Source organism: Marmota flaviventris, chromosome 16 (genome assembly GCF_047511675.1).
Source record: "Marmota flaviventris isolate mMarFla1 chromosome 16, mMarFla1.hap1, whole genome shotgun sequence".
In the NCBI taxonomy this organism is placed as follows: Eukaryota; Metazoa; Chordata; class Mammalia; order Rodentia; family Sciuridae; genus Marmota; species Marmota flaviventris.
In genome coordinates this window covers 37084872-37099012 of record NC_092513.1, presented here as the reverse complement: position 1 = coordinate 37099012, position 14141 = coordinate 37084872, and the positions used below count along the sequence as shown (strand labels likewise).

General features: G+C 38.8%; 1 protein-coding gene across 7 annotated transcripts in view; it reads left to right on the top strand.

Moving 5' to 3' along the window:
• Positions 1-14141, top strand: part of Dtna (dystrobrevin alpha) — a 355871-nt gene that overhangs the window by 329737 nt on the left and 11993 nt on the right. For 6 of the 7 annotated variants that reach the window (XM_071602817.1, XM_071602818.1, XM_071602815.1 and 3 more), the window contains 2 exons: positions 10297-10456; positions 12591-12680. In XM_071602817.1, the coding sequence (XP_071458918.1) occupies positions 10297-10456; positions 12591-12680 (250 nt within the window). Of the gene's footprint in view, positions 1-702; positions 1970-10296; positions 10457-12590; positions 12681-14141 lie in introns of those variants that run through there. The other variant, XM_071602819.1, reaches the window with a different exon arrangement.

Sequence of the window (14141 nt, the reverse complement as noted above, 5' to 3'; positions counted from 1 at the left end):
CAGACACTATTCTTGTAACATATATTTCTTTGTTTTTCTTTACTGTTTTATTCCTTAGTTAAATTTTTTTATGTCATCTGTGTCCTCTCTAATAATCTGTTTGGGGAATGTTTTATTTCACTCAAGTGCTTTAGACCGACAAAGTGTAGAATTCAGGGTTGCCACCTATCTATGGTAAGACAGGACTAGATCATTAATAACCTTCTGCTGTTTCTGGCCTATTATCTCATTAGATGCAACAGAAAAGCTCTTTTCTGCTTCCCTTTCCAAATATATCCAATGAAGAGGTCTGAACCTATCCTGCCCTTCACCAAATGGCAGGAAACTTTCAAAAATGTCCCCTACTAGTGTTCCTAGAGTTTCTGTCACCATGACAAGGAAAACAATGGGATAGGAGTCTATTAATTTTCCAGCCATCTTGGTATCAACCTGGCCCAACTCAACACAGCCTTTTACCAAGATGTGCAAGCACTGAGATAGACAGATGGTGCTGAGAGATGCTTGGACATGTGAGGAGGGATTGGGTCTGTAGTGTCCAATACTTAGACACTTAGGCTTGGAAATAGAGTCCCTGAAGTAGCAGAGGCCTGGACCTGCCTTAGAGCCATTGATGTTTCCCCATCTTGCCTTCCTGCACACTGTGTACCTGCTCTAACTGGAACCCTGGGTAATCTAACTATTATCGATTCAATCTTTCTGTAGGAAGAAGAACTGAAGCAGGGAGTAAGTTATGTCCCCTACTGCAGGTCTTAACTAACAGTGGAGGGGCCTGCGTCCTGCTGTTTTTCTCATTGCTTTTGCCTCTAATGTATGTTCATGCTTCAGTTTGGAAAGAAAAAAAAAAACTCATACTAATTTGCTTCCTTTTCAATGGTAGTGCTTGAATTGAAATTATAAAATTTGGCATTTCTTTTATAACTATCATGGCTGTTGGCACCAAAAGAAGACCTATTACATCTTTTAGAAGAGGGAACAAATTGGATTTTATTGGAAACATTTTAGGTCCCCAGAGATAGAAGTTTCAAATCAATTTAAGCTTTTAGGGGTTGTTGATCAGACCTCTCTCTCTTAATAGAAAGACCCAGTTACTAGAGATACACAGAGGTCAATGTTATCCCAAAACCCACAGCACACAGAAGGGAACCTCCACATCCTCTCATACCATGAATATTCAGTTCCGTTTCCATTTTACTGAAATGGTTTGGAAACTCTTTTTTATAAGAATCAGGCAATTAAATCCCTTTTCATCACATAATTATTAGGCCTTTTCCCCCCGTTGCTCACCAAAATGTGCTCAATCATGTAAGACTGTACTCGGTAACTAACTACCCACTTCCCATATTTTTGGTTCTTTCCCAGTATGGAATCTCAGCTGTTGATTGACAATAATCTCTAAAAAAATTAATTCACTTTCAGTCTTCCTCTTATCACAAGAACATTTCTGCTCTGTGATTTCACAAATCTGATACAACGCATTTATTTTCTGAATATAGGGGCATTGTGAACTCCCTAACCATGTCCTAAAATGGACCCCTGTGTCTGACCCTGTGGTCGGGTTCAGGATCAGCAAAGGGAGCAGCATAATTAAAAATAATAATAATAATTAGATTAAATGAAAGCAAAAGAAAAACAGCTTTAATGCCCCATGCATGTACCAAACTATGTATGACAATATATGCCACTTGCTAGTGTTATTAAAAAGTTTCACATTATTTCCATGGATCAATTAGAACTACAGCCTGTCCGATATCAACCTACCTTTTAATTTTTCTGTATGCTCTTTTCTATATTTCATTGTGTGTGTTTGTGTGTAACAAAGAATGTTTGCAAAAATGCTGGACACATTTCTACCCTTCATTCCCATGTTCTGTAAAAAAAAAAAGGAAAGTGTTAAATCAATCTGTAATGTCAGATAATAAAAACAATGTGCTACGTTATTTTGTACTTTGTGAAAACAATTACTTTACTAAGCTTAAGTCAAATTTTAATGAGGGACAGTCCTCGTGGGTTAAGGTCACATCACTTGTACAGCCTGTATAACTGCCCCTAAATGCATACATAGAGTATTGCTATTGTACTTTCAACACACTTAGATCATGGTAGAGAAAAATGCCTTACTTGTAATACCTCTCGTTGCAAACAGCCTCTTTTCTTTCCTGTCTCTTACTTTTGCATGTGCATAGAAAAAAAAATACTGCTCAAATATAACCTTCCCCCCCTTCTGGGGGAGAGAGAGGGCAATTATACTGTAGTTGGTCAACCGAGCTTCAACCCTTTCCCATGGGATCCCTTTTCTACCATTCCCAGGCAGCACATTCTTGAGAGGCTCCCTCACCTAGGATGTTTATAAACACGTAGATGCACAGAGCCAAACCATGGCAGTGCCCTTAGGGTGGTATCCCTGCCACCTCACCTTTAGCCCCATAGCTCCTCCAGCCTCTGCATCTTGGAGGGTCAGCCAGCAGTGGGTACTGCAGCATTGGCACCTGAGGGCATCAGTACCACCCAGATGTCAGTTAAACATTGTCTGGGTGTTCAGAGATTTTTGCCTGCCTGTTTTATCTATTTGCTTTTATGCTCAAGCCTTTCTTCACAAAGGACCTGGAGCAGCTTACAACAGAATATATAAACAAGGATTCCGTGAAATTGAAAATAGAAAAATCTAAAACTAAGGAAGAGGAAATGCAAATATGTTAATCATAAGGGACAAGGATGTTACTCTGAGCTTTCTGGCAATAAATCAAAAAAAAGGGAAATATGATCCGTGGTTTCATCAGTACAGAAATACCACTCTTTAGCAGAACAAAATTTCTGTGGCATATGATACAAAAGGCAGTCTTCACTGAGAAATTTATAGAAATAGTACTGCAAAATAAAAGGGAAAAATGCAGTCAAAGATTTCATGTGGCTGTTCCTTATACTGACCTTCAGTCCAAATTAAAGACAGAATCCCATAAATCCCAGCCCTATAGAGGCAGTTCTATAAAGAAAACAAATGCCATTCAAATCTATAGACTTCTCATGGTATAACATGATCTAAGGAGAGAATTTAGAGGTTTTAGATTGGTATCTGCTTCTAAATTCTATTTTTATTTATGAACCTTTCCCCTTTGGGGACATTTTCTTTGTAAAATCAAACTTAAAACTCCCCACACAACAAATTGTGCTTGATTTAATAACCTCTCCATGCTTTATCATAAGTCTGTGTGGTTCGATGTAGTGTTTTATTATACTGGTATATATAATTCCTACTTATACTGTTTCTTGTTATGGGTAATGCATGAATTTATCCCCCTTGAGGAGAGAACATGAATTTTTAAAAAATAGTGCCTGTAATATAATATGATGATTATGGTATCACAAGCAATAAATTTCTTTTTTACAAAACTTGAATTGAAGTTATCCTACCCTCTTTCTTCTTTGTGTATCTTTAAGATTTACTGAAGGAGCCATAAAAAGAACAGTCATAAAAAGTTCAATAATGAAGGCAGCATCTGGGATGGAATTGCAATAACAATATGTTCCTGAGTTTCTGGTGTACTACTAGTTCCAAATATTATGTGCCAGACTGACTTTGAGTTTAGAAAGTAAGGTCTCAATAATAAATTTCTATAAAAAATTACAAGGGTTAGACATGTATCACAGTGCTTCCTGCTCTTCACTTACAGCTATAAGACCTTGAGTAAGTAAATAAACTTCCTGATAATTTATTTTGAACATACTGATAATACATGGCTCATAGAATTAATTCATGTATTTTAAAAGATTATGGATATGAAAGCACTCCGCAAAAATACTAGATGGATGTCAGCTTTAACTATATATGTATGTATTTATATGTATCTAAGTATATATAAACTTTTCAAATTGGACCCATAGTTTACACAAGTGCGCACACACACACACACACACACAGACTCACTCAGTTAACAAACAGTATCTCCATCAGGAGAAGAAATTTGAATAGACTTTAAATTTGTTCATATTTCTTGTAAGTGCTTGTAACAGAAAAAGTAATAGAGCAATCTAATAAGATTTTCTTTTCCTGTTTCTGGTAACATAAATATCATCCTAGGTATGCTGATATTTTCAGAGCATTGCTATCACTCATGTCAGAGGAGACATTTTTGAACAGCCAATACCGAAAAATGCTGAAAGTGTCAAACTTTCTGCACCGTGTTCAACAAGAACTCCAAGATCTTCTCTGAAAGTTTTATTTATAACACATATTTTTTTGTTTGAAAGAGCTAATTGGCACAGGATGTGTATTTTAGTCAAGGATCAAAATAAAGTTTGTGTTTATTTGCAGTGAATTCTCTTTTTGAATTTATAGTAAAGATTTACTTTGAAAACTATAGACTTTAGAATCAAATTGTTCCTCATTTGGGAGAATAATGTGTGTACATTGATATTTCATTGAACAGTACAACTATTCCAATTTAGTGGAGAAAAAAATTGTCAAATATCATTCCCAATTCCATCTCCTGTCCACATTCTCTTCCCTGTTTAAACTGGGTGGTCCAATTAACTCAGGAAATTCTTGTCACTCAGGTTCCAATTACTCCCAAACACACTCTGGAATATGACCAGACCAGAAAGGACCGGTTTTAACAGCCTGGGTTTCTCCTTCCTTTATTTCTTTTTTTGGTCATTTTCTTTGGTGGGTTTTCCATGAAGTCATGGACCAGTAAAAATTGAAGGAGGTAATAATTCATCTCATAGATGATCATCAGCAGTATAAACACTAATATCTAGTGTTTAAAATGTACCTTTTCAGTTGTGCCGATCTTCTTTTAAAAAAAATAAATAAATAAAAGTTGGGATTCATTAACTAATTCTAGAAAATAAAAAGAATTTCTCTTCTTAAAAACCTCCAAAGACAACGGACCTCCTCTTCTAGTTCAGAATAAAGTCTACACTGAATTTCCCAAGAGTGGCTCCTCCCCCTTCTCTACCTCATTTTTTTCTTTACTCCCCACAGGGAATCTGGTGCTTTGGCTCCACTGGCCTCTCCACCATCCCAAAATACCCCTCACACATGCCATGCCTTGCTCAGGCTAGTCCAAAACCCAGGTACTTTTCTCTCAATACTTGGTCTCTCCTGCCTGGATATCCTTTGTTTGGACTCAAGTGGAATAATTCCCACTGCCAGACCAGTCAGAATGAACCACCTCCTCTGTATCCCACAACACTTTGTATACATCCTTCCCTTTAAGAAGCCATAGTATAGAAATCCCAGCAGTACAATGACAGTGGGTGAACGTGTATTGGAGGAAAGGATGACAGTGAATGTGCCACATTGCTTTGCTGTGCCTTCCCAGGCTGTGAGGTACCACCAGGCATGACCAGGCTGCATTGTTAGCCAGACCTGGAGGCAGCCTTTACAGGACTTGGGGAGTGGGCTGCATAATGCCCTGCCTTACCGTCAGGGTGGGCTGTTCAGCAGTTAGACTGCTGCCCCTTTGCTTGAAGAACCCTTCCTTTCTAGAGCTGAGTAGAAACCAAAATACTTCCTGGAAAAAAAAATCAAAAAATTTATGGATCTTGTCAGACTTTTTAAAAATTGATACAATAGCAGGTTGAGTGGACCCAGAGGATGGTGTGTGGAAATTAATTTTTCATTTATTCTCTAGGAAGAGAGCTATTTTAAAATTTGCCAAGTGTGATATATGTTTTCCTTCTTCAATAAATCAACTCTCTCCTAGGGAACTTTAGATCTATATATTGATCTGCATGGACCATTGTCCCCTAAGTCTTTGCACCATTAATCATGGAGTAATTTCCAGGGAAGCATGCTCACAGGGATTATTCACTCTAAGTCTTCTGAAGTTGGTAGCAGATAACCACGCTTCATGACCCAGCTAGAGGCCACCATTCTACAGGGGTCATCACCTGTGAAAATGAAACTCAGTGACATCATCACTGATATGCCCCAATGCCAGCAGGCCTCTGCCCTTTCCTAATGGCCCTACAAGAATGGAACAGAAAGAAAGAACAGAGAAGGTGTTTTCCACACCAGTGCTAGGAAGGTACCATTCATCAAACTGCTCTGACGAAGAGATGGGGCCAGGATCACCCAGGCAGTTAGCATCCTGCCCCCAGAAGTCTGCATAAGGGTGGACATGCCTCGGAGTTGAAAATTGTAGGAAAGATGCAGCTGAATCTTTTCACACAGAATCTTCCACCTAAATTCTTCACATAATCAGACTGCTTGAAATTGCTCCAATTAGGGATTCATTTGGGAGATGGTAGCTATTAGTCATTCACACATTGGTGTAATTTAGATTCAGTCAATTGTTTTTCCCTTAACACAGAACCACAGTCAATTATTTTTCTCTTATCACAGAACAACTAATGGGAGTTTCAGGGAAAAGAATCAGGCAGATTCTTAGGGCTAGCTGGCTTTGAAGATCAGACACTAAGCAGGGAGGCATTGGGCCTCAGACACCTGGAAGCCCAGCACACTGAGAGCAGGGGACAGGCTCACAGAAAGAAAGGCGGAAGGGCCAGATGTACATCTCAGTTACAAATGCTGCTAAAGGGAAGAGCCCCATGAACATCCTGTGCCAGAGAACCTGACATAACAGGTGTAAGCAGGGCTGGGGTCAATACAGCCCCAGTACAACTACTGAAATATTGAAATATGGTCCACAGCCCGTCTCTGAAATTGTGAGGTCCCCAAATTCAGAAGTTTTCAGGTCTCTGAAAGGCAGTGTTATGCAAATATCGTATCCATAGCTTCATGTCCCATTAGAGCCCAATTCATTAGGAAGCAATAGTTTGTTGGCAAGGGGTATCAAAATTACAGAGAAGAGATTGGGGGCCTATACTTCTGTACTGATCCATAAGCAGCCAAAGGCCCTCCTGCCACCATGAACACCTACATCTCCCCACGATGAGGACCCTCTCCAACAGCACACCCTCGTGGGGCTGTGCCTGCACCCTTCTCGGCCTGCAGCTCACTAAATCTTTGTAGGCTGAGTGTACCACAGACAGAAGCATGTGATGATGACAACATTCACAATCCTGAGAAGCAGCTGAGCTGCTGTGGAAAAGCCCAGGTTTGTAGTCCAGGGGCTAAGGCTGGGGGTCCTTTTTATCTCTGCCAATCACTAGCTCAGAGACCTTGGGTAACACAGTTCTCCCCTTGGAACCTCAGTCTGTCAATCTGTAAAACAGGAATCATAATAACTTATTTGGTTGTTAGGAGGATTAAGTGAAGTATTGGGGGAGGGGTGTTAAAGACAGACTGCAAATTGCTATTTAAATAAATTATCATTTCTACTACTATATTAGAAAATGGGACAAAACAATGTGTCTAAAAATGTTTATGCACTGTAAATTACATACGAAAGTGAAATTTTAGGGCTGGGGATATAGTCAGTTGGTAGAGTACTTGCCTTGCATGCTTAAGGCCCTGGGTTTGATCCCCAGCACCACAAAAAAAAAAAAAAAAAAGAAGTGAAATTCTGTTATTATTGTGAACTTCCTACCAAGAATCTGGTTCCTAGAGTTGAGAGGCCAAGAAGAGACCACTTCTACAAGTACTCTGCCCCACTTCCCATCTCCAGTCCCGACACCCTAGTGACTAGTTCTTTGGTAAAGAGGACAGAGAGGAAAGACCCAGGGACCCTGCTAAGGGCCCTGGATTGGAAAGAATGCACAGGAGAGGTGGTCCAGCTAGGGAACACTCAGACCACCTAACCAACATCTGTCTCCTTTGAGGGACACTTCACCAACCACAGTCCCTCCTCTAGCCCAGAGCACTGTGTCAGCTACCAGCGCTGCCACTCGGGCTCCATCTCCTAAGAGCAATTCTTTTCACTCTCTGAGCCTTGGAATCCATAGCTGCATATTTAGAGGAATAATTCCTACTTCATAGGGTCATGGAGAGAAATCAATGTGTATATCTATAAAACCCTTTGAATATCATAAAGCATGACTCGAATATGGAGTTATTTATTACTGGCATGGGAAGCTGGGGAGGAGGAGCTCACAGGGTTTCAAGGCCATGGGGCTGAGCTGCAACGTTTCTGGGGAAACCAGACCCCTCCTTGAGCAGGCTGAGGAAAGCAGGCTGCAAAGCATCGCAAACCAGCAAAGTTCTCTCTCCTGGGCCTGGAAAGACCATTGCAAGGTACTGTTGAGAGGGAAGGAATGGATCCTCCGCCCTCTGGGCACCACATGAGTTTTTTCTGTGCTCTGTTCTGGTTTGCTTCATTTTAAATTCTGGGGTTTTCTTCAATTTATATATTTGACAATTGTGTGTGATGCTGAGCCCTGGAGAGCTAACGGCATGGCATTTTCAAGATTGATGTTGTGTGTTTTTAACTGCAAGCAGCTGAACCCAAAGCAAGGATCTAAATAGAATATTCCAGACCATTGCTCTCGCAGTGCATGTCTAGGAGTTTGGATGGCTTTATGATGAATCTGTGGGCCTCGCTATGGGAGAGTTCTCACGGTAGCTTGGCCAAATGGCAGGCTGGGATGGAACTGGTGTGGACCCCCAAGTAGGTTGTGTTTGCACTTGAGGGTCTCCTTGCATTTTCTTACATGCATGCTTGATTGTCTTCCTTTGGCTACTAATTATTAAAACAGAGAGACTATTTCCAAGGGACCTCATTGTAGAAACAACATCTCAGAAAGCTTTCATGCCAAGTGCAAATGCAGAGAAAAGGGGCTTTTAGTTGTTTTCTTTTATCTTTACTTCTTTTAAAATCTTATTATTCTCACTCTGCTATAATACTGCTTTCTCAGAGGTGAAGGACATTTTCTGCAGGAAACAGTAACCAACAGTTAGAAACCACGATTTCTGCAACCCCCAATCACAATGAGATATTACTTCACTCCAGAAAGAATGGCAGATACCAAAAAGACAAAAGATAATAAGTGCTGGAGAGAATGTAAAGAAAAGGGAGGACTTGCACCCTGTGGATGAGAGTGTAAATTAGTACAGTCATTGTAGAAAATAGTATGGAGATTCTTCACAAAATTAAAGATAGAACTGTCATATGATAGGCAATCCCATGACTGAATATTTATCCAAAGGAAGTGAAAGGAGTATGTCAAAGAGACATCTTCACTCTCATGTTTATTGTAGAACTATTCCAAGAGATGGAAAGTATCAATTAATGAACAGATAAAGAAAATGTGGTACATGTACACAGTGGAATACTACTTAGCCATAAAAAATGGAATCATGCCATTTGCAACAACATGGAAGGAACTGGAGATAGATCATTGTGTTAAGTGAAATAAACCAGACACAGAAAGACAAGTAATGCATGATCTCACTCATATGTCAATTATAAAAAGTTGGTTTTACAGAAGTAGGAAGCAGAGACTGGGGAGAGTAGGGGAAAGTGAGGGATGGGAAAAGGTTGATCAGTAGGTACCACATTACAACTTGATAGGAGTAAGAAGATCTGCTGTGCTATTGTACAGGAGGATGACGAAAGCACCCTACTGTACCCTGTTTACTGTGTATTTCAAAAAAACAGGATTTTGAAAAAATGATAAAATGCTTGAGAAAACAGATATGTTTAACCTGATTCAACCGTTACCCAATGTATACATAGATCACAACCTTACATGGTTATTACATTAATATCTACAATTTTTATATTTTCATGTACCACTTAAAGATAAATTTAATTAAACAAAGGGAAAAAAGAAAACAAGATTTCTTTTTTGTCTTCCCCATTCAAATCCCTGAGTCTCAGAGTAATTTGACAAAATCAGCTTTTACTGTAAAATAAAGATTAAACAATTTATACTTCATTTGATTCCTAATTTGAGACTTAATATGCACAATACAGCAAGACATGATTTAAACTTTAAATTTGTCCCTGAAGATGATACCAGGGAAGACAGGTTGAACATTCAGGAAGCAAATATTCTGCATCCATTTCAAATAGTCTCCTACTTTGTATTTAAAACATTCTCCTCAATATGCTTTTATTCTACATAGAACTTCCTTTAAGGAGGAAATACACACCTTGTAATTATTATCTCTGTTTAACAACAGCTTCATCATATGTATACATCTCCTATATTATAGAACAGTGCTGTACTAATATTGTTAACTTTCAATATTTAACCCAAATTTCAGATTTATATGAAAATAGGATCCTAAATTATCCACACCTGCAACCCAGGTTTAAGATTACCTACTCAATGACCTAAGATTTCTTCCTGCTTTGGAATTTCACTGTGTTTAACATTGGACCAAGGCACTGAGATGGCATATGGCATTTTCTTGGGAAAACAAATTAATGACTCACCTTGTCTCCCCAGACCCAGGGGGCAGGCTCTCCGCGCTCCTCCCCCAGCCACACCATCAGCAGGCCGATCCCCATGCCCATCCGGTCCGTGTCCACCTGCTCCACCCCGACGCATGCGCCTCAGGACTCTCTCACAGGGGTCGGGGGAGATGTACAGGAGGCATTTGCACAAAGTAAGTGGTTTGCACAAACTGTTTTATTTTATTTTATTTTATTTTGCTGTGGTTTCCTTTTAATGGGCAAATAGGTCACCAAGATCCATTGAGTGGTGGACAGTTACCCGCCATTGCCACATGTGGACACTCCAGGGTATCAGAGAACTCACTGTCATTTTATAGATTGTCTGTGGAGATGTCCTAAAGAGGGGGATCATTGCCTTGTGATATGGAACCGCAAAGTTAGGCCTCCAGCAGAGGAGGGCAAAGAGGGGTGGAGATGATAACCAGTATTCTATACCTACAGGAGGGCCCCCCAAGGCAAGTGACTTAAAACTTTCCTACAACCACTTTTTTTTTTAATTTTTTTTTTTTTTTGAGAGAGAGAGAGAGAGAGAATTTTAATATTTTTTTTTCAGTTTTTGGCGGACTTTGTACATAAATACATATATTTGTATGTGTGTAGGACACATATTATTATTTTTTTTTACAAAAATCAGATCAAGCAATGTATTTTGGTCTACAATTTGCATCTTCTTGACATGAGTAATATATCATGAACCATCTTCCAGGTTCTCATACAAAGATCTAAAGAGAAGAGAAACATAGTTGACTCATGTTTTAAAGCAAAAGGAAGCATAAACAAAATCAAAGGACAAAAACAGACTCAAGGAAACTCATTCAAAAATAACTAGAAACACAAATCTTCAGGGCTGGGCTTGTGGCTCAGTGGTATAGCGCTCACCTCGCACATGGGAGGCCCTGGGTTTGATCCTCAGCACCACATGGATAAATAAAATAAAGATATTGTGTCCAACTATAACTAAAAAATAAATATTTAAAACAAAAGAAACACAAATCTTCAATATCATCTTTTGCCTAACAATATTTTTTAAATGCTTTTGAGCATCAAAAATATGCAAAGATAGCCAGAAGGGGAGGAAACAGACGCTCTCATCCTCCATGTATAGGGGTAATACCTTAACATATTTTAATGGGAAAGAATGATAGACTTTATTCTGTTTTGAGGGGGAAAAAAGAGAGTCCACATTAAGGCTGTTTCTTCTGAGCACTGAATATGATTCAAGAGCTGTTTGTGTAATTCACAAAAGAACTTTCTGTTTTTATAATTTTAGAAGGAAAAATATGCTTTTTCTAAATCACCTTTTAGAGAAAGTACAGAATTTTAAATCAATTTGTGCTTCCTATTATAATTAATGTCTTCACCTAGCTACTTTGATTTTCCGGATTTAAATGCATTGATTATTTTACTTATTTAATATTGTGTTGTGAGACAACAATGAAATGAGGCCTAAAAGCAACCCTTAGCTCATAAAATGTTCATTCTACAGAAGGTCATTTGTAAGTCAGTTATTTGGAACCCTGTATGCTTTTTCCCAAAGATATTAGCCCTCTGTTCTCTCTCTACTTTGCCCCACTCCCAAGCCAGCCTATGTAACTCTTTAGTATGCCTGAAATATGAGAATAATCTTTTTCTACCATAGAGTGTGTTCCAACTTAGTCCAAGCTCCAGTTCAGGGTACCTGCCATGCATCTGTCTATACTGGCAGTGGGAGCAGCAATCCTCACCCTTTTCTCACATTCTGGGAGCACTCAGAGCATAAACTTCTCATTCCCAACAGGGACCTATCCTGGTAGGAAGAGCTCTGGAAACCCTGAAGGAGCATGAGTCTGTGCTGTCCGAGACCAGAATCCATTGTGCTCAGCCACAAGGTTATGGCTAGAACAATAAAAATAACTATGAAGGTCCAGCTGTCTGCACAGACCAGAGTTTTTATCAGTGTGGACATTCCTAGGAAGGATGACCACACAAGCTGGACCATCATAGTTATTATGCCAGGTCACCCAGTCTTATCAGTGCTAATCTCTTTCACTTTCAAAAATTGTCCCAAATTGAACGATACTTTATGTGAATCTCCATCATTAGTCATGTCTTCTTATATTGGGGCCACTACCCTAAGCACGGTGTATGGTTTTTTTCTTTTAGGAAATGGACCAAAACACTTCTGAAAGGAAGTACTAGAAGTTTTCTTGCTATAGGTTATCAAAGGAAATGATAAACAAACAACCTGAAATTGGAGGCATGGGGAAGCTCCTATTTTTTTTAATGAATATTTCTTTTTTGCTGAAGGTTCAAGAAGAAATTTAAGGAATGATTTGCTAGTGGCAGCAGATTCCATCACTAATACCATGTCCTCTCTCGTCAAAGAGCTGAATTCTGGTGAGTCCTTGGTGCCCCCTCATTTATCTACTCATTGCAAAAGATCTGTAAGTCCAAGGGGCCTCTTTCAGAGACCTGCTCATTGTCAATGTTAAAAGGATATTTGAAAGGTCAATGTGATATTTTGTTGGTATATTCAGATTTTTTCATAATGTTTATATTTTGCTTACTACATGCTCAATACAGAAAGTTTGAAAAATGAAAAAAAGTATTAAAATTGACCTAGAATCCTAGAATCCAAAGATACCCACTGTTAATGTATCTAGTGATCCATAGTAACATGATGTGGAAGTTATATTTACAGCATTAAGTGTTTTATATACCTTTTCTCACCCTGTTGATTTGAAATAGATCATCATTTGAATGAAGCTAAACTGAAATTTCCCTTTGCAATATCTCCTAAGAAAAATTTACTCAGAAAACAAATAACATAATATTGTGGGGACATTTTTCCCTGCTAATACTACAGAGTTTTTAAAATTTCAGCAGGATGAATATACACATAAATATCTTAGCAGTTACTAATATGTCTCCATCTATTCCATAAAGCAACCCAGTAAGGTATTTGTCTGGCAGGACTGTGGTCTTACAGTAGATTACATCTATAAGAAATAAAACTTCAGTATTAAGAAAAAAATCCAGCACTTAAATTTTTTAAAGCCTCTCTAATAAGAATTAAAGTAACTGAAAACTGTGCTGCAATTTTAGATTAATATTACCAGGGGCTGGGACTATAGCTCAGCGTTAGAGTGTTTGCCTAGCATGTGTGACACACTGGATTCGATCTTCAGCACCACATAAAAGTAAATAAACAAAATTGTAGTTGTGTCTATCTACAACCAAAAAAAATTTTAAAAGAAAAAGATTACCAAAATGACAAAATAAGATCCCAATTAATAGCACATACTAGTTGCCCTAACAAATGATAACTAACGGGTTCTTCAGGTGGAAGTCTCATGCACTATTACTTTATACTCTTACCTAAGTGATTTTAATATTATAGGTTTATATTTACTGGGGTAATATTAAGCAAAAGTAACAATTCCAATGAAGACTTTTGTGGAGAGAAAAAAATAGGAGTTTTAAGAAGTGAAGTCGAATATTAAAACACAAAAATTCCTCCTAACATTTCTGAAATTAAAAAAAAAAAATATTGCCAGGCGCAGTGATGCACGCCAGTCAACCCAGTGACTCAGGAGGCTGAGGCAGGAGGATTGGAAGCTCAAAACCAGCCTCGGCAACTAATTGAGGCCCTAAGTAACTCAGAGAGACCCTGTCTCTAAATAAAATATTAAAAAGGTTGGGGATGTGACTCAGTGCTCAGTGGTTAAGCACCCCTGGGTTCAATCCCAGTAAAAGAAAGAAAGGAAGGGAGGGAGGGAGGGAGGGAGGGAGGGAGGAAGGAAGGAAGGAAGGAAGGAAGGAAGGAATTGTTGTGTATGAAATTATTTTATAGTAATT